This window comes from Leucoraja erinacea, chromosome 6, assembly GCF_028641065.1.
Source record: "Leucoraja erinacea ecotype New England chromosome 6, Leri_hhj_1, whole genome shotgun sequence".
NCBI classification, from domain to species: domain Eukaryota; kingdom Metazoa; phylum Chordata; class Chondrichthyes; order Rajiformes; family Rajidae; genus Leucoraja; species Leucoraja erinaceus.
The window spans coordinates 42,420,402-42,438,475 of record NC_073382.1 but is presented as its reverse complement, the minus strand read 5'-3'; the positions used below and the strand labels follow the sequence as shown (position 1 = coordinate 42,438,475).

Genomic DNA, 18,074 nt, shown 5'->3' with positions numbered 1-18,074 from the left:
AGAATCTCAGAATTGTCCTTAATTTTGTCTGCCAGAGCTATTTCCTGCCTCCATTTTGCTCTCCTGATTTCCTTCTTGAGTATGTGCCTCAGCTGACAAAACTCCTCCTGGGACACACTTGAACACAGCTGCCTACACCTGTCCCATGCCTCCTTCTCTTTCCTGACCAGCATCATCCAGGCCTCATTACTCCCACCTGCCTTGCCTTTCACGCGAACAGGAACATGCATGCCCTGAATTCTATTCATCACACTTTTAAAAACATCCTATTTTCGGATGTCGCAGTGCCCACAAACAACCTACTCCAACCAGCTTTCGAAGAAGTTCCTGTCTAATACCATCAAAGTTGGCCTTGGCCCAATTCAGAGTTTGCTTATGAGCCTGCCCTGTCTTTATGCATAACTATTTCAAAGCTGATAGAACAGTGGTCGATAGTCCCAAAAGGGTCACCTCCAGCCAATTTGGTCTATACTGGGAAAGTTAATATCCTCTACTCTTTCAGCTGCTTACAATCTCCTGGCATATTTGTTTCACTAATTCCCGTTGACTACGCCCAACAAGGTGATCATGCCCTTTTTATTTCTCAGCTCCACCCGTATAGCCTCACTGGACGAATCAGTCATGCCATCTCGGACTATTGCCGTAACATTCTCGTAACTATTGCCGTAACAATCAATAAAGCAAGATCCCCATCTCTTTTACCCACATCTCTATCTCTCCTGTAACACTTATACCCTGGAACAATAAGCTACCAGTTCCATTCCTGTCATAGCTACGTTTCCGTGATGGCTACAACCTCCCAGTTTGGGAGAACCTATCCACGCCTTGAGTTCATCCGCATTGTCAATTAAAAGTCTACTTTGTTTTGAATGAAATTTGTTAATTGCATGCAATCCTCCAAAATTTCAAACCACTATTAATGCACATTTCACTATGTCATTCTATAATAATATAAATTAATGTTTAGTTTAGTAGAAGAAAATAAAAGTACATTAGTTGAAATGGTGTAATAAAGTGTTTGGTTTTTGAGGACTGAATCCTAACTTTACTCAATACAAGCCAACAAGTGTTGTATGAAGTTTTGTATTTTTTGTTTCATTCGTATGTGTATCTTCTGTTTTATTTATTATTTCTCATTTTTACGTTAGACAATGGAAACTCCATCGCTGCAAAATATTAGTTTTTCTGTCAGACCAGGGGAACTTCTGGCTGTGATTGGACCTGTGGGTGCTGGCAAAGTGAGTTTTAATCAAGGAGCTGTTAAAACGAATAACTCAATTTTTTATGTTTTCAGTGTTTGATCTTTGGAAGTAGGCCATTTTACATTATTCTGCATATCTTTGTTTTCGCCATATGTTTTCGCCAGATATTTTTCCCTCTTTATTCTTCTCATGAATGATATTGTGTAATTTTTGTGACTCTTTTTCTGCAATACTTTCTTAAAATGAAGATTTTTTTTACATCATGCTTTGTGAACCCCCCACACACACACCTTATGGCAATACGTTCTATTTCTTCAGCTTTTTAAAAGAGCAGTCCAAATAATCTGTTTATCTTTTGGAATATTACTTTTACAGAATATTGAGCAGGAATAAGTTCTATTTCTTCGGCTTCTTGAAAGAGCAGCGTCCTAATAATTGTATAATACTGTGCTTCTACTGTTGAACAACTGCACATTGAATGCTGATTCTTGAACCTTTGTTTTCAATAAATGTTTAATAATTGTATAATTTTCACCATAGTCCTCCATTCTTGCTGCAATACTCGGAGAACTTGCAAAAGAAAGTGGTATCCTGAATATTAACGGCAAAATAGGTTATTGTGCACAACTGCCGTGGGTATTTCCTGGTACAGTTCGGAGCAATATCCTATTTGGCAAGGAATACCAAAAATCGAAATATGAAAAGATCATCACAGCCTGTGCACTGAAGAAAGTGAGTATCCACTTAACAGCATATAATCTGTGCAGTAATACTGTTTTGTTTTAAATTATTTAAATATTTAAATAACAGAATGAAGGCGAACATTGTTTGTGAACTGGTGCATAAATAATGGTTGAATATATCATTGTCTTTATTTTGCATTTTTTTCTGATGGTTGTATTTTGCATTCCCTTTTAAGCACATGAACAAGTCTTTCTCCAGTTCTGAGGATTCTTAGGTGACATGGTACCTGCTGACTTGGTCGCAGCTGGGTCAGAAGCTGCTTGTGGCAATGGGTAGATGGGTAGTTTGTGAGGTAGTATACAAATTCACTGTTTGTGCTGGACTTCTGAGTGCTCCCATATGAGCATGAAATAATAGCAAGTTTAGGGCAACCATTTCTTGTGATTGTGGCTGATCTGTTGTGACAGTGCAACTTTCCTAAACTAACTCCATAATCCTTGATTCATTTAAAATCAAAAAATCTGTCTTGAATAAACTTCATAGTGCTGTTGGATTGTGAACTCTGCAGGTTCACATTTGGTGAAAAAAAACTTCTTACATGTACATGTATATAACAATTGTAAATCTAACCAATCAGGCCCTTTAAGGATTTTGTATGTTTCAACGAAATCCTGGAAAGGTGCGATAGACTGTATTATTATATGTCAGCTTTTGTGAGGACAGTTGCATTCCAACTAAGACCCTGACAACAACAAGCCCTGGTTCACTGCAGAACTCGGATAGCTCCGACAGTCTAAAGAGGAGGCCTACAGGAGCGGGGATGCAGACCTCTACAGGCAGGCCAAGTACAAACTGAGAAGAGGAATCAGAGCTGCCAAGGAAAGGTACTCAGAGAAGTACCTTTCTTGACAAACTCCCTGCTGGACCCTCTGCAGTTTGCATATCGGGCCAATAGATCTGTGGATGATGCAGTCAACCTGGGCCTGCACTTCATCCTACAGCACCTAGACCTCCAGGGGACCTATGCGAGGATCCTGTTTGTTGATTTTAGCTCTGCATTCAACACCATTGTGCCAGAGCTACTACACTCCAAACATTCCGAGTTGATTGTGCCTGAACCCCTTTGTCAGTGGATCACCAACTTCCTGACAGACAGGAAGCAGCATGTGAGGCAGAGAAAGTATATCTCAGACCCGCAAACGCTCAGCATAGGAGCACCGCCAAGGCTGCGTACTCTCTCCTCTCCTCTACTCTCTCTACACCAACGACTGCATCTCCACAGACACCTCTGTCAAGCTTTTCAAGTTTGCGGACGACACAACCCTGATTGGACTGATCCAGGATGGGGAGGAATCTGCCTACAGACAGGAAGTGTCACAGCTGGCGTCCTGGTGCCGTAGCAACAACCTAGTGCTCAATGCTCTCAAGACAGTGGAATTGATTGTAGACTTTAGGAGAGCTCCCTCTCCCCTCACCCCACTCAGCATCAACAACACCACAGTCACATCTGTGGCGTCTTTTAAGTTCCTGGGAACCATCATCTCCAAGGACCTTAAATGGGGGGCTATCATCGACTCCACAGTCAAAAAGGCACAACAGAGGATGTACTTCCTGCGGCAGCTGAGGAAGCACAATCTGCCACAGGCAATTATGGTCCAATTCTACACGGCCATCGTAGAGTCTGTTCTCACCTTCTCCATCATGGTCTGTCTGGTTTGGCTCGGCCACCAAGCACGACACCTGGAGGCTGCAGCGAATCGTCCGATCAGCAGAAAAGATTATTGGCTGCAACCTTCCCTCCATTGATGAACTGTACACTGCAAGGGCCAGGAAGCGAGCGGGCAAGATCATCGCTGACCCCTCTCACCCTGGCCACAAACTCTTTGAATCACTTCCCTCTGGAAAGCGACTCTGGACTGTCAAAGCTGCCACAGCCAGACATAAAAACAGTTTTTATCCACGAGTAGTTGCTCTACTCAACAGCCAAATATCTGTAGCCTCCCTTTAATCTGGTATTTTGTTGGTTCACATGCTTGATCAATGGTGTTTTATCATTAATGCTTTATTATTATTAATGTTTAGTGTTTTCTGAGTCATTCGTAACTGTCATTGTAAGTCATGTTGTTACTTGTGGGCGGAGCACCGAGGCAAATTCCTTGTATGTGAATACTTGGCCAATAAACTTACTTACTTTACATACTTACTTAGAAGCTAGTGCAGTGGAGTGCTCGGATTGTGGGATGTTGAAACTCGGGAAGATGGCCAGTGTCCCTGAGGACAACATCTGCAGGTGGTGCGTCTAGGTGCAGCTCCTTAATAACCGCATTAAGGAACTGGAACTGCAGTTGGACGACCTCAGGCGGGTGAGGATATCATAGATAGGAGCTATCGAGAATTGGTGCCACCGAAGGTGCAAACAGAGAATAGGTGGGTGAACATTAGGAAAGGGAGTAGGAAAAGAGTTCAGGAGTATCTTGTGACCATTCCCCTGTAAAACAGGTATACCACTTTGGATACTGTAGAGGAATGCCTGTTCAGAGGAAAGCAGCAGCAGCCAGGTCTGTGGCTCCAGGCCTAGCTCTGAGGCACAGTGTGGGAGGGTGGAGTCAGGCAGAACGATAGTTGTAGGGGATTCAATAGTTAGGGGGGCAGACAGGAGCTTATGTGGCAGCAAACGAGACTCCAGGATGGTCTGTTGCCTCACTGGTGCCAGGGTCCCGGACATTTCTAACAGTGAAATAAATGCCAGCATCGGACCTGATGTGCTGAGTGACCAGGAATCTACAGCAAAAAAAAAAGGGTTAAAAGTGTGTATAGGTGTTTCTTCTAGATGTGAGAATCTGTACTTAATTAAGCAATGCAGAAATACATTTCATATTCTTAGAAAATATGGAAACAGTTGTCACAAAGCATTGTAGTAATTTGATCAGGAGTTTGTTTATTGATGTAATTTATTGACATCATGTCAGTACAGGTGGACCTAGAAAGAAGATGCGGGGAATTAAACAAAATCAAGTATGGTCAATTCAGCCTTGTTAATTATGTAATCAATGTAAACTAATCCTTTCATTTATTGTATATTTATAGGATCTGGAGTTACTTCAGGATGGTGATCTGACCCAAATTGGAGACCGTGGTGTTACACTCAGTGGAGGACAGAAAGCTAGAGTGAATTTGGCTAGGTAATTGAAGGCTGTAATGTAGCAGAATTTGGCATGTTCAAATAATGCCAGCCAATTTAATGAATATATTTAAAGAAAATAACGCTCTTCCTTTCACTAATTGTTGCTTAATTATAATTTTTATTTACTTATTGTGAATTCAAGAGCTGCTTTGCTAATAGATGAAAAATCTATCAATAATTTTAAACTACTGGCCAAGTTCCACATAAATAAAATTCACTTGAAGCTATTTCTGAGGAAGAAGATCAGATTACTGTAGGAACAGTATATATGGGCCAATACCCCACTGGTCAGACTCCAATCAGACATAAGAACGGGAGCTACAGTGCCCTCCAAAATGTTTGGGACAAAGACCCATCATTTATTTATTTGCCTCCACTCCACAATTTGAGGTTTGTAATAGAAAAAAATCACGTGGTTAAAGTGTCAGATTTTAATAAAGGCCATTTTTATACATTTCAGTTTCACCATGTAGAAATTACAAAAGTGTTAATGCATTGCCCCCCCATTTCAGGGCACCATAATTATTTGGGACACTCCTTTCACCATTTCTTCCAAACTGCAAAATCTTGTTTTCATTTCATTTTTCAGTTCATTTTCGATATTGCTTCTATGATACTAGTCAGAAGCTGTGGCTATGGCTTTCCACTGTTCCTTCCTCGGGGAGCCTCCTTTCCTTCTTGTCTCCATCCTATTCACAATTAAGGCGTGTGAAAGTGTTATCAACACTTTATGAAAAGTTAGACCGTGCCTTGAAGTCAAGCAATAACAAGTAACACAGAAAGAGTGGTAAGTGAGGTTAAAAGTTAAGGGAGCAAACAAATTTGCAACCTTTACAGCACGCTGCCACTAGGAGAGTCTCCTCAGGCATCTCTGATAGTCCGAAGTATAGGCATCTCTGATGGTCTCTAAGTCTGAAGAAAGGTTTCGGCCGGAAACTTTGCTTATTTCCTTCGCTCCATAGTTGCTGCCTCACCCGCTGAGTTTCTCCAGCATTTTTGTCTACCTCTGATGGTGGAATTGCAATGGCCGAGGGTGTTTAAGAATGTACAAACTCCATACAGAGAGCACCTGCAGTCAGGATTGAACCTGGGTCTCTGGGGCTGTAAAGCAGCAACTCTACCGCTGCGTCAATGTGCGGCCCATGTTGTCCATGGCGTTCAGCTCCTCCATTGGTAGATGAACTTCTGCGGTGGGATGTAGTCCGTGGTCAAGATAATAGAGGTGAATTGCCTTGGGAGGTACAAGGGACGACACTTCACTGACAGGCGATTCAGGTGCGGAGAGCAGAGCTGTTGTATTTTAGCGCCATGAAGACTATCATGAGGGAGATGCCACTGCCTCTCCCTTTTCCCGACGACTCCATTCTTCTCTTAATAGGTACAAATGTATATACATTTATGGGATTTTTTTAACAATAATATTATGGCAGGGCATTCATAACCAGGGGACATCATGTACACTGCTGAGGAAATGTAGAACAAGCCTGTTTAGATAAATCGTGCTATTTCTGCAGTTGTACAGAGCCCTAGTGAGACCACACCTGGAGTATTGTGTGCAGTTTTGGTCCCATAATTTGTGGAAGGACATTCTTGCTATTGAGGGAGTTTTATAAGCGTAGGTTTATAAGGTTAATTCCCGGGATGACGGGACTGTCATATGCTGAGAGAATGGAGCAGCTGGGTTTGTAAACTCTGTAGTTTAGAAGGATGAGAGGGGATCTCATTGAAACATATAAGATTGTTAAGGGCTTGGACACGCTAGAGACAGGAAACATGTTCCCGATGTTGGGGGAGTCCAGAACCAGGGTCCACAGTTTAAGAACAAGGAGTGTTAAGAACAAAGAGTGGTGAGTGTGGAATTCTCTGCCTCAGAGGGCGGTGGAGGCAGGTTCTCTGGATGCTTTCAAGAGAGAGCTAGATAGGGCTCTTAAAAATAGCGGAGTCAGGGGATACAGGTGCACAACCTTTTATTCGGTGTTCCGGAAACTGAAAAACTCCGAAAACCGGCCATTTTTTCCAGGATGTCGTCTGCACACCAAAGCTCACGTTTGGCGCCAAACTTGACCCGAAACGACCCACGATCAACCCAGGTCTGTACTACTGTAGCGGCTGCCTCCTCCCCGGAGACCGGGGAGACACTTAAACATCTGTAAATCATTGCTTAAATGTTAGTCAGTTAGTTTAGAGGGCTTTTATGTGAAGGGGGGGTTGAAGGGGTAAACTTTAATTCTTAGTCCCCTACCTGGTCGGCGAGACGGGGAGCGGTCAATGCCTTACCGGGTCGCCGTGCAGTAAGCTCCGCAGCGCTGTGGCCGCCAACTCCCAGCTGGGGCTGCGGGCGGCGCCGGTTGTAGCTCCGACCCCGGCAACTCTACCCCTGGCTGCAAGGCGCTCCAAATCCACCGCCGCCCGTGGTGCTGGGATACCAGCGGGGAGCGGGCAATGCCTTACCGGGTCGCTGTGCGGTAAGCTCCAGGGCGCTGAGGCCGCCTTCTCCCAACATTCGCGGAGCTGGGACGGCGGGCGGGCGGCGCTGGATTCAGCACCGCGCAGTGGGGTAGAGTTGCCGGGGTCGGAGCTCCAACCGGCGCTGCCCTCGGCCCGGACGGGGCTCCACGATGTTGGGAGTCGCCGACCAGGTAGGGGACTAAGAATTAAAGTTTCCCCCTTCAACCCACCCAGAGACCACCACCACCAGACATAGGGCCCTCCAAACTAACTGACTGACATTTATGCAATGATTTACAATGATTCCCCGGTCTCCGGGGAGGAGGCAGCCGCTCCAGACTTTTCAAGCCGCCCGCGCTACCTACCTAATCTACGCTAAAAATCTTCCATTCGGAAATCCGAAAATGTCCGAAATCCGACAAGTGTCTGGTCCCAAGGCTTTCGGATAAAAGGTTGTGCACCTGTATGAGGAGAGGGCAGGAACGGGGTACTGATTGGGGATGATCAGCCATGATCACATTGAATGCAAACAAGACTCGAAGGGCCAAATGGCCTACTCCTGCACCTATTGTCTATTGTCTATTTCGTGGAAGCACTCTCTATGGAGATTTGGCATATTCCGTGAGCATTCCAAGGAAAGCATTATTTGGTCATTGTTACCAATCTTATTGTGGGGAATTTTTGAGCATAAATTTATTTTCACTTTTAATTAGTGATTACATTTCAAATTGATATTGAGTTAGCTGCAAAGAATATTGGGACAGTTTAAGCTTTGGAAAGTTCTTTAGAAATGCCGGTCTCGCTTTCAAATCTCACACAGATTCTTCCCAAATATTTATCTAATCTCATTCTGAAAGTTGCTATTGAAACTTCAGGTAGTAATTTCAAATTATTGTTATACTGAGTAATTTTTTTTTTCATATCTCAGTTTTCTTGCTAAGACTTGGGATAACACTAGTAACCAATTTTAATAAATAACTAGACCAAGTGGGACCCATTGGGCCCCGTCCCCCAACACAATAATCCACCACTCACCCGTTCCCCCAAAGCAATAATTCACCACTCACCCATAGCCCCCACGGGAGACCTGGTTCCCCAACGTAAGGTTCCACCACTCACCTGTTTGGTCCCTGTCACATGGGAGGCCTGGTCCCCCAACGCAACCCATTCCCCAATGTAAGATTCCACCACTCACCCGTTCCCCCAACGCAACCCGTTCCCCCAATGCAATTTTCCACCACTCACGCATAGCCCCCAACTGTGCAGGTCATTTTAAACTTTAAAAACAAGGCTATTGCACTAAGATTTAATGTGATGTAGGTGCCACCAACAAGGCCATGTTTTGTTTTCCAAATCTAATCATTAAACTTTGCTGTGGTGGGTTAGGCTGGCAGATTCTTCCCCTTTGTTATCATTTGTTGTGAAGGACTCGGTGTTCTGGGATAGAAACAGGGCATTCTAATGTCATAATTGCCTAACTGCCAGTGCAGATTTGAAGAAATCCAACTTTTAAATGTCACTTTAAAACGTTTAAATCTCCCCCACTACCTCCCTCTCTTTACAACAGAGATCAGCAGCAGAGATCACATTGTGATGTCATTTTCAGTTTTTGGAATGTTCACTGCAGCATGTGTAAATGAGATCCCATTGTGATTGGACGACTGTGAGGTGGCATTGTGACATCATCACTGGAAGCTGCTAGAAAAGTCTCACACAGGCAGTTATTATTTTCAAAGTTGGCTTTTTTTAAACTTTAAATATCAATAACGTGAAATATAACATCAAATGTGAAGAAACTTGATACTAATGACCACAGGAAAAAGCCGAGTAAGATTCTGCAGAAACAATTGTGTTACAGTGTACCGTTTTGGCGTAGTTCCTTGATCTCACAGACAGACAAACAAGACAAGACTTTTAGAGATAGATAGATAGATAGATAGATAGATAGATAGATAGATAGATAGATAGATAGATGTATAATGTATGCAGTAATTAATATAACATAATTAATTGATAAATCAGATACATTGATTTTGAGACTGATATAAAGATTTGTGACATTTCAATTTGGATATGGGCAACGTAATAAAATTGCATTCTCATGTTTTGTCTTTACTAAAGATCTGTATATCAGGATGCTGATATCTACTTGCTTGATGATCCTTTGAGTGCTGTTGATGCTGAAGTTGGAAAACACCTGTTTGAACAGTGAGTAGTATTGGAAATGCAGAACAAGTAATGTGGTCAGTCTAATAAATATTGGGTAATATATTTGTTATTGGAAGAATGTTAATTAAGTATTCATCTTTGTGCCCAGACACTGAGCTCACAAGCCGGGCAGATCCTGTGCAGTTACAACAGAGGTAGGCTCAATAGTTGAGACAGACAAGATTCCGTAGCCACAAACCTTTTAGGAAGGAGTCGTGATTTGTAGGGTTATTTTTCTGATTGTGGTCTGAATAGTGGGGTGTTGTTGGGGGTCCACAATTGTTTGTTATCTACTTTAACGATTTGGATGACAATGTAATTAACATTAACTTTACCCCTGGTGGCCCAGCCAAGTTTACTATTTTGTGCAGTCCAGGCCGTGCTGACCCGGGCCAGACTCCCCACACGCTGTGAAAAGAACTCTTTTCCCCCCCCCCCCAGCAGCGCTGTCCTTTTACAGCCGCTTCCCACTTTACAGCCGCTTCCCATCAGCTGCCAGCGTTCTTGATGTTCCTGTACTGAGGGATAGCCAAGTCTATCTTTCTTGGCTAACAACCTAACCTTCGGCCTCCAAGACGCAAGTAAATTTCTGTGCCTTATTTTTGGGTAAAAAGTAGCGTCTTCATTGCCGGGAAATACGGTACATACCTCTTGCCTGAGGGGAGAGGGGAGAAGGGGGAGTGTCTGGGGTGAGACTCGTCCTTGATTATGCTGCTGGCCGTGCCGAGATAGCATGAAGTATAGATGGAATCAATGGAAGGGAGGTTGGTTTGCGTGATGGTCTGGGCTGCATCCACAGTTATCTGTAATTTCTTGTGATCTTGGATGGATCTGTTCCCAAACTATACTGTGATGTATCACAATAAAATGCTTTCTACAGTGCATCTGTGGAAGTTGGGTGAGAGTTGTTGGGAACATGCCAAACTTTGTAAGCCTTCTGAGGAGGTAGTAGATGTTGGTGTGCTTTCTTGGCCATTATTACTTCAAAATGGCTAGTCCAGGGGTCAAGTTGTTGGGGATATTTACTCCTAGGGAATATGAAGCTTTTGAAGAGCTATTGCAGGCATAGTTGACTCTTTCATGACAGAAGGACAAAACCGGGAAGAGCTCTCGCTACTTGCAATGACATCATGGCCAGTCGGGGAATTTCAATTGAACTCTTGTAATTTTGCCTGGATTATAAAGGTGGGCGGGCCATCAGTCGCTGGAAAATTGGTGTTCAACCTAATGTTAAAATCATATGGAGAAAGATAGGACTGGTCTGCAGGTTAAGATCCCAACTTGGGGTAAGGCTGATTAAGCAGAAACCTGTAAATGTCAACTGGGTGAGACAGTTTGCAGGTAAAGGGACGTCTGGAGACTGTTTGCAGGTGAAGGGATGTCTGACAAGTGGAAGACATTTATAAATATGATAACGAGATTCATAATCAGCATTTTCTTGTTGAGGTGAAGGGCAAGACTGGAATATTTAATAAGAGATATTGAGGTTGTGGTCAGGAAAACGAGGCATGCATCAGGTTTAGGCAATGGGGATCAATTATCCTCAATTATTACAACAAATGCAGGGTGTGGCGTTGGGAATGATGCTGGGTTCAGTAGTGACCACATCGACACTCACAGTAAGGTGAACACATGATATATTTTATTTACAGTGGTTAAAAAGTCCAGGACAGCATAGGGGCACTGTCCCTTGCCGTCAGAGTGCATATGCAATGATGCTGACGATCTTGCGCTTGTCCTGGCAACTAGCCCTGGTATTTGAGCTATGAGGGGTGGCAATCTCAGTCTTCTTGCTGCAGTTCTTGCCTGGAGAGGAGGTGCTAATGGCACAGGTTTCTTCATGGTCGCTCACCTTTGGGCTTGAAAAGGCAACGCTTGCAGTCTCCTGATTATCCTGGCAGCCAGTCTTTGTCTGTGTGTGTGACTGGACGCAGTCCCTTGGTGTCTGTAAATAGGACGAGGTCCTGGCATCTTATATATTTCTCATTTGTTTTTTATTGTGGAGAAGATTATGGAAACAAAGGAATTGAGGCTAATGAGTTGTGATGTCTAGGGTGATGGCGGAAGGTATTTTTGAAGTACCGAAAGACTGGAGGTTATGACTCGTGATGTCCCTCAAGGATCTGTGTTGGGCATACTGTTTTTTTTTCATTGATTTAAACAATATGGATGAGAATGTACAAGATATGTTTCACGTATCTTGTGTTTTATGGCTGTTGGCAGACCAATTTCCCTCCTGGGATAAATAAAGTTCTACGTATTGTATCATGTTCCATAACTTTGCTTATGGCACTAAAGTAAGTGTTATAGACAGCGAAGAAGGTTATCAACAATTGCAGTGGGATCTTGATCAGCTGGATAAGAGTCAAGCAATTGTTAATGCAATGTAATTCAAATGTGTGTGAGGTGTTATATTTTGACAAGCCAAACCAGGGCAAGATCTTCACACTGAATGGTAGGTCCCTGGAAAGTGTAACAGTGACACACGACACTGTGGTACATTTATATCCATGAAAGTGGCATCACAGGAAGGGAAGAAGGTTTTTGTCATTCCCGGCCAGGAGTTGGGACGCTGTGTTGCAGTTGTACAAGATGTTGGACATGCCACACTTGGAGTATTGTGCGCCACTTTAGTTACCTTGCTGTAGAGAAAACTCATTAAGCTGGAAAGAGTATGGACAATTTACAGGAATTTTGCTGGAACTCTCGGGCTTGCATTATAGGGAGAGGTTGGGGAGACTTAGACTTTATTCCCTGGGATATCGGAGACTGGGGGGTGACCTTGCAGAGTTTTATAAGTGTTAATATAAACCAAAACATCACTGATCCCCAAGGCGCACCACTAGCCACAGGCCTCCAGTTCAAAAAATAATCTTCCACTACCAGCCTCTTCTTTTTCCCACAAAGCCAATTCTATATCCAGTCATCTGACTCTCCCAGTATCCCTTGTGAACTACTCTCCCAGAGCAGCCTATCGTGCGGAAACTTATCGAAGGATTTCTTTGGTCCATAGAGACAGCATCTACAGCATTATCTTCAATAACTTTGATTAGTTATTCAGAATTTCGTAAGACACGTTCTCCCATGAACAAAACCATGTTGACTATCCCTAATCAGCCTCTGTCAATTCAGATGCACATATCTTATCCCTCAGAATCCTATCCAATAACTTGCTGATCACAAATGTTAGGCTCGCTTGTTTATAGTTCCCAGGCTTTTTTCTTGCAGCCCTTCTTAAATAGAGGCACAACTTTGGCCATCCTCCAGTCTTCTGGCACCTCGCCCATGTCTAATAATGATTCATATATTTCAGCCAGGGCTCCTGCAATTTCTTCTTTAGCTTTCCACAATGTCATCAGATATATCTAATCAGGTCCATCCAGGAGATTTATCTACCTTCATATGCCTTACGACGTTCAGCACGTCCTTGACCGTAATAAGGACTGTCCTCAAGAAATTTCCGTAACCAATCTTAAGTTCCCTTGTTTTTGTCTGTCTCCATAGTAAAAACAGAGGAGAAATACTCATTGAGGACCTTGCCCATCTCCTGTAACCACACACAAAGATGACCACATTGGTTTCTGAGGGGCCCTATTCTCTCTCCAGTTACCCTCTTTCTCAATGTACTGACAATATTTCTTTAGATTTCCCTTAATCTTAGCTGCTAGAGCTATCTCCTGCCCCATTTTTACCCTCCTGATCAAAATCCCGCTGTAATTCTTGATAACCTTTTATCCTGTCTATAATTTATTTATTTCTTAAGTATGCTCCTCAGACCCCAAACTCCCCCAGGGATACCCTTAATTCCAGCTGCCTGTAACTGGCCCATGCAGCCATCTTTTTCCTAAGCTTAGCCTCAATCTCTCTCATCATCCAAGCTTACTTGCTCCCACCTTTCTTGCCCTTCACTCCAACAGGAACATGCATGCCTTGAACTCTCAACGTCACACTTTTAAAAGTATCCAACTTTCCGGACAACTTTACAGTCAAAGTTGGTATTAGATAAGAACTTCAATAGCATTTTCCTTGTCTTGCCATGCAGACTTTTATGTGATCAGTTTCAGCTCGTTAACTGGTCTAAAGCTTGTTCAGCACCACAGAAATCACCTTGAAACTAACTGAAAACTGAATTTAGGATCACAGTATCACAGCTTGTAGTATATGTACTGATAGAGATACTAATCATTATTTCTTATTCTTGTACTTTAGGTGTATGACAGGAATTTTGAAACATAAACCTCGTATTTTGGTGACCCATCAACTTCAATATCTAAATGCTGCAAACCAAATAATCATATTAAAAGAGGTAAGTTTCATGTTAGAACCAAGTGCCTCTGTGAAAATATGTAGAAATTGGGAATCTAATACTCAAAATAGCTGGTTTTCTTTTTACAATAAAGTTTAGCCAATTACTTAGAATCAAGCTTTTTTCGTAATTTGGATCTGACCTAGATATATTGATACAGGTGCACAACCTTTTATCCGAAGTTCCAAATAACGAAAAGCTCCGAATAGCGGACATTTTTTCGGTCCTTGAAGACGTTCACCGAGGGCGGCCCGCAGAGGTGACAGCGGTCCTCGAGGAAAGGGGAACTAAATCCCCATTCATAAAAGAGAAGGTGAGGGTATATTGCGTGGGAGGGTTAATAATTGACAATCTGCTGCTGCCTGCCCGCTGAGTTAAAAAGTTCCCACGGTAGACTCACGATACACAGTATATCGTGAGTCTTGCGTGGGAACTTTTTGAAGTCAGCGTGCAGGCAGCAGCAAATTGTCGCTCCCTTCAGTTTCACCCCACCTACACCCCTCTGCTTCCCGGACATGTGTGTGACCCCTTCCCTCCCCTCTCCAGCTCCCCGCCCATTGCACCGGCGCGGGGGCTTTGCACTGTCTTCACATCGGCGATGCCAGCAGGTCAGTGCCAGTCACCGGCGACGTCAGGACCAACGGGACACTGACCCCCAGGCCGACAGCAAGCACGGAGATCCCAGAGACCCACAGCCAGCAGCAGCCCAGCCCCGTTCCAACTCCAGAGGAACACGCTCCCCGTAGGGACAGAAGCTGATGGTGTGCAAGGTACGTCTTGGTCTTGGGGTTGCGGATGAGGCGGTGCAGCTCGGGCTGTGACGTCTCCGGCCACCCCCCTGTACAGGAGCTGAGACTGGGAACTGTGGGGTTGTTTGCAGTTGCAAAGGGAGGGGGCAAGGGCGGTACAGTTCCCAGTCTCAGCTGCAGTCCAGGGGGGTGGCCGGAGACGTCAGGTCCAACGGGACACCGACTGCAAGCACGGAGATCCCAGAGACTCACAGCCAGCAGCAACTGTAGCCCAGCCCCGCTCCAACTCCAGAGGAACCCGGGTTGCGGATGAGGGGGCGCAGCTCGGGCTATGGGCGAACTGCCACTTGTCGCTGTAGCGGCGCATCGGGGAGCGGGTTCCTGTTGGTCCTGACGTCTCCGGCCATCCCCCTGGACAGGAGCTGAGAGACGTCAGGACCACCAGAAGCTGCTCTCCGATGGGCCGCTACGGCGACGTGGCAGTTCGCCCACAGCCCGAGCTGCGCCCCCTCATCTGGACACCGACCCCCAGGTCCATTGCAAGCACGGAGATCCCAGATCAGCAACTCCAGCCCAGCCCCGCTCCAACTCCAGAGGAACACGCAGAAGCTGATGGTGTGCAAGGTACGTCTTCTTGGGGTGGCGCAGCTCGGCCTGTGGGCGAACTGCCACTTGTCGCCGTAGCAGCCCATCGGGGAGCGGATTCCTGTGGAGTTGGAGGGACAGGGAGACACAGCGGCTTTTGAGAATGGTGGGCAATCACTTCCAAAGTTCTGCCCACACAGTCAGTACACCTCTCCTACACTTGTCTCCCGCACTAAGATCATCTCGCAGAGAATGATCCCAGCCTAACCCTCCCTATTCTCTCCTATTCTGCAAGAAAAAACTACATTGAAGACTCAAACTCGTGATCGAGTAACTGCCGGGATCTAGGCGCAAACTTGCGATCTTGCGGATATGAGCCGAGCACTCTTCCACTGAGCCAGCCGTTAAAATCTGCGCTAAAAATCTTCCATTCCGAAAGCCGAAAAATTCTGAATTACGAAAAGTGTCTGGTCCCAAGGCTTTCGGATAAAAGGTTGTGCACCTGTATTACTATTACTATAGATTACCTTCAGACCCTGCCAAAGTAATGATTGAAGAAATACCTGCCAGCAAACCTAGTTTTATTAGTTGCACAATAGCCATTTCATACAATTTTCAGTATCATGAAGAATATGTTTTCTAAATCTTGTAACCATGAGTGGAAGGATCCTAAAAGTTGAAGGAGTTCTTTCTGGTTATTATTCGGGAGTGATTTTTAATGAGTATAATCGTGATATGCACTTCTATGATTTTCCATTTGCAAAAACCAATGATTAAAATATTGTTGAAGCTGATTCTCAAATTCCCATTGTGTACTCTGAGTTTCATGATATGACCAGGACCTCCTAATGTTACTTCTCACTAACACTTCAGAAAATCATATCCTAACATATTGAAAATTAATTTCAGGGCCGAGTGGTTCAGAGGGGAAAATTAAAAGAGCTAATAAAGTCTGGTGTTGATTTTGCTTCTCTATTAAAACAACCTGAAGACGATGAACATGCAGATTCTCAACCGGCCACAAAAGTAACAAAGGAACGTACCCTTTCTCAGACCTCAGTTCTGTCATTGGTATCTTCTACGCAATCACATAAAGAGAGCTCAATTGATCTACCAGTAAGTAAAACTATTCACCTTGTGACACATCTCTGAAGATCGTGGATATAATTTGACTGCAAGTTTCAAAGTAGAAGTCATTCTGGAGCAGAATAGAATAGGTATCAGCAATGGTTAAAATCAACATCAGCAAAAGTCAGTGTACAATAACTTTTGGAAAAATATTCAGTACCATGTATTGTAACTTCTAATCTAAGACCACGTTTAGTTGCTCTAGCATTGCACCATACCATGCTTCTATATTCATATCCATAGTTTGGTTGGAATATAGAGGGTGGATAGGGAAGAATTCATGATGTGTGGAACACCACAACACTGCAGTTTATTGTTTTCATCAAAATCTTACAGCCTTTAAAATCATTCCTTCCTCCTTTTTCTTACTGTGTACTTTACCTATGGTGTTTTTTCTCACCCACTTAATCCTCAACTCCTTGGTGCATTGTTCATTTAAGTTCTACTTTCCTATTTTGACCTTTGTGCTCCTTTTCACTCTTCTGGTTTTAGCTTCTGCATCTACTTGCCATAGAATCATGGAGACACACAACATATAAAACAGACACTACGACCCACTTAGTCCAGACAGGCCATCAAGCATCCATGGACATGAATCTTAAATTAATCCCATATTTTACTTTCCTTATATTCTTGTCAGCTGCCCCTGATTCTACCGCTCACGTATGCATTGGGTGTAATTTACAATGAATGTTTAACCTACTGATCTGTAAGTCATTGGCATGCACAAGGGAACTGAGTACAAAGTGGGAACCCATGCAGGGGGAACATGCAAACTACACATTAACAGCGCCAGAGATCAGAATTGAACCTGGGCCTTTGGAGCTATGAGGCAGAAGCTGTACTTGTTGCAGCACTATATCAACCAACTGTGCCAACACTGCTACCCTTGCACCTTCTTTACTTTGATGACTTTGTATTCTCATTCATGTCATCCTCCCCACTTGTTCTTGCCTTCAATTGCCTGGGCTTTCTCTCATCCCTCTTGATTGTTAACCCTGACCTGCAGCATTCCAGAAATATTCTGGATCAGGCTACTCTAGAAGATGAGATTGCATGGAATCCATGCAGTGCTAGCTGATTCGATACCCAATTGACGATGGTAGGAAGCAGAGGATGGTGGTGAAAGGTTGTTTTTCAGACTGGAGGCCCATGTCCAGTAGTGTGCCTAAGGGACCTGTGCTGAGCCCATTATGTTTGTTTATCATCTGTATCAACGACTTGAATGAGCATAGTAAGTTTCCAGACGACATTAAAATAAGTGAAATAAATGTCAAATTAAAATAAATGAAATAATGATTGGTATCTCTATCAGTACATATATTACAAGCTGTGATACTGTGATCCTAAATTCAGTTTTCACTGTTAGTTTGTTTCAAAGGTTCAAGGGTATCCCTGGAGGAGTTTTGGGGCTGAGGAGCATACTTAAGAAAGAAAGAAATTATAGACAGGATAAAAGGTTATCAAGAATTACAGCGGGATTTTGATCTTGATCAGCTGGCTAGGCAAAGCGAGGAATGGCAAATGGAGTCTGCAAGTTGTTGCATTTTGGGAGGGCAAACTAGGTTAGGAAGTTCAAT

The 18,074-nt window shown here is 43.8% G+C and overlaps 1 protein-coding gene across 3 annotated transcripts in view; it reads left to right on the top strand.

The window, feature by feature from the left end:
- abcc4 (ATP-binding cassette, sub-family C (CFTR/MRP), member 4) overlaps positions 1 to 18,074 on the top strand; it is a 169,751-nt gene that overhangs the window by 60,427 nt on the left and 91,250 nt on the right. For all 3 annotated transcript variants that reach the window (XR_008723606.1, XM_055636820.1, XM_055636819.1), the window contains exons 10-15: positions 1,149 to 1,238; positions 1,743 to 1,934; positions 4,974 to 5,068; positions 9,640 to 9,726; positions 13,936 to 14,032; positions 16,276 to 16,482. Coding sequence is in view for 2 of the 3 variants with exons in the window: in XM_055636820.1 (XP_055492795.1) it covers positions 1,149 to 1,238; positions 1,743 to 1,934; positions 4,974 to 5,068; positions 9,640 to 9,726; positions 13,936 to 14,032; positions 16,276 to 16,482 (768 nt within the window). In the remaining variant the exon portion in view is untranslated. The remainder of the gene's footprint in view (positions 1 to 1,148; positions 1,239 to 1,742; positions 1,935 to 4,973; positions 5,069 to 9,639; positions 9,727 to 13,935; positions 14,033 to 16,275; positions 16,483 to 18,074) is intronic.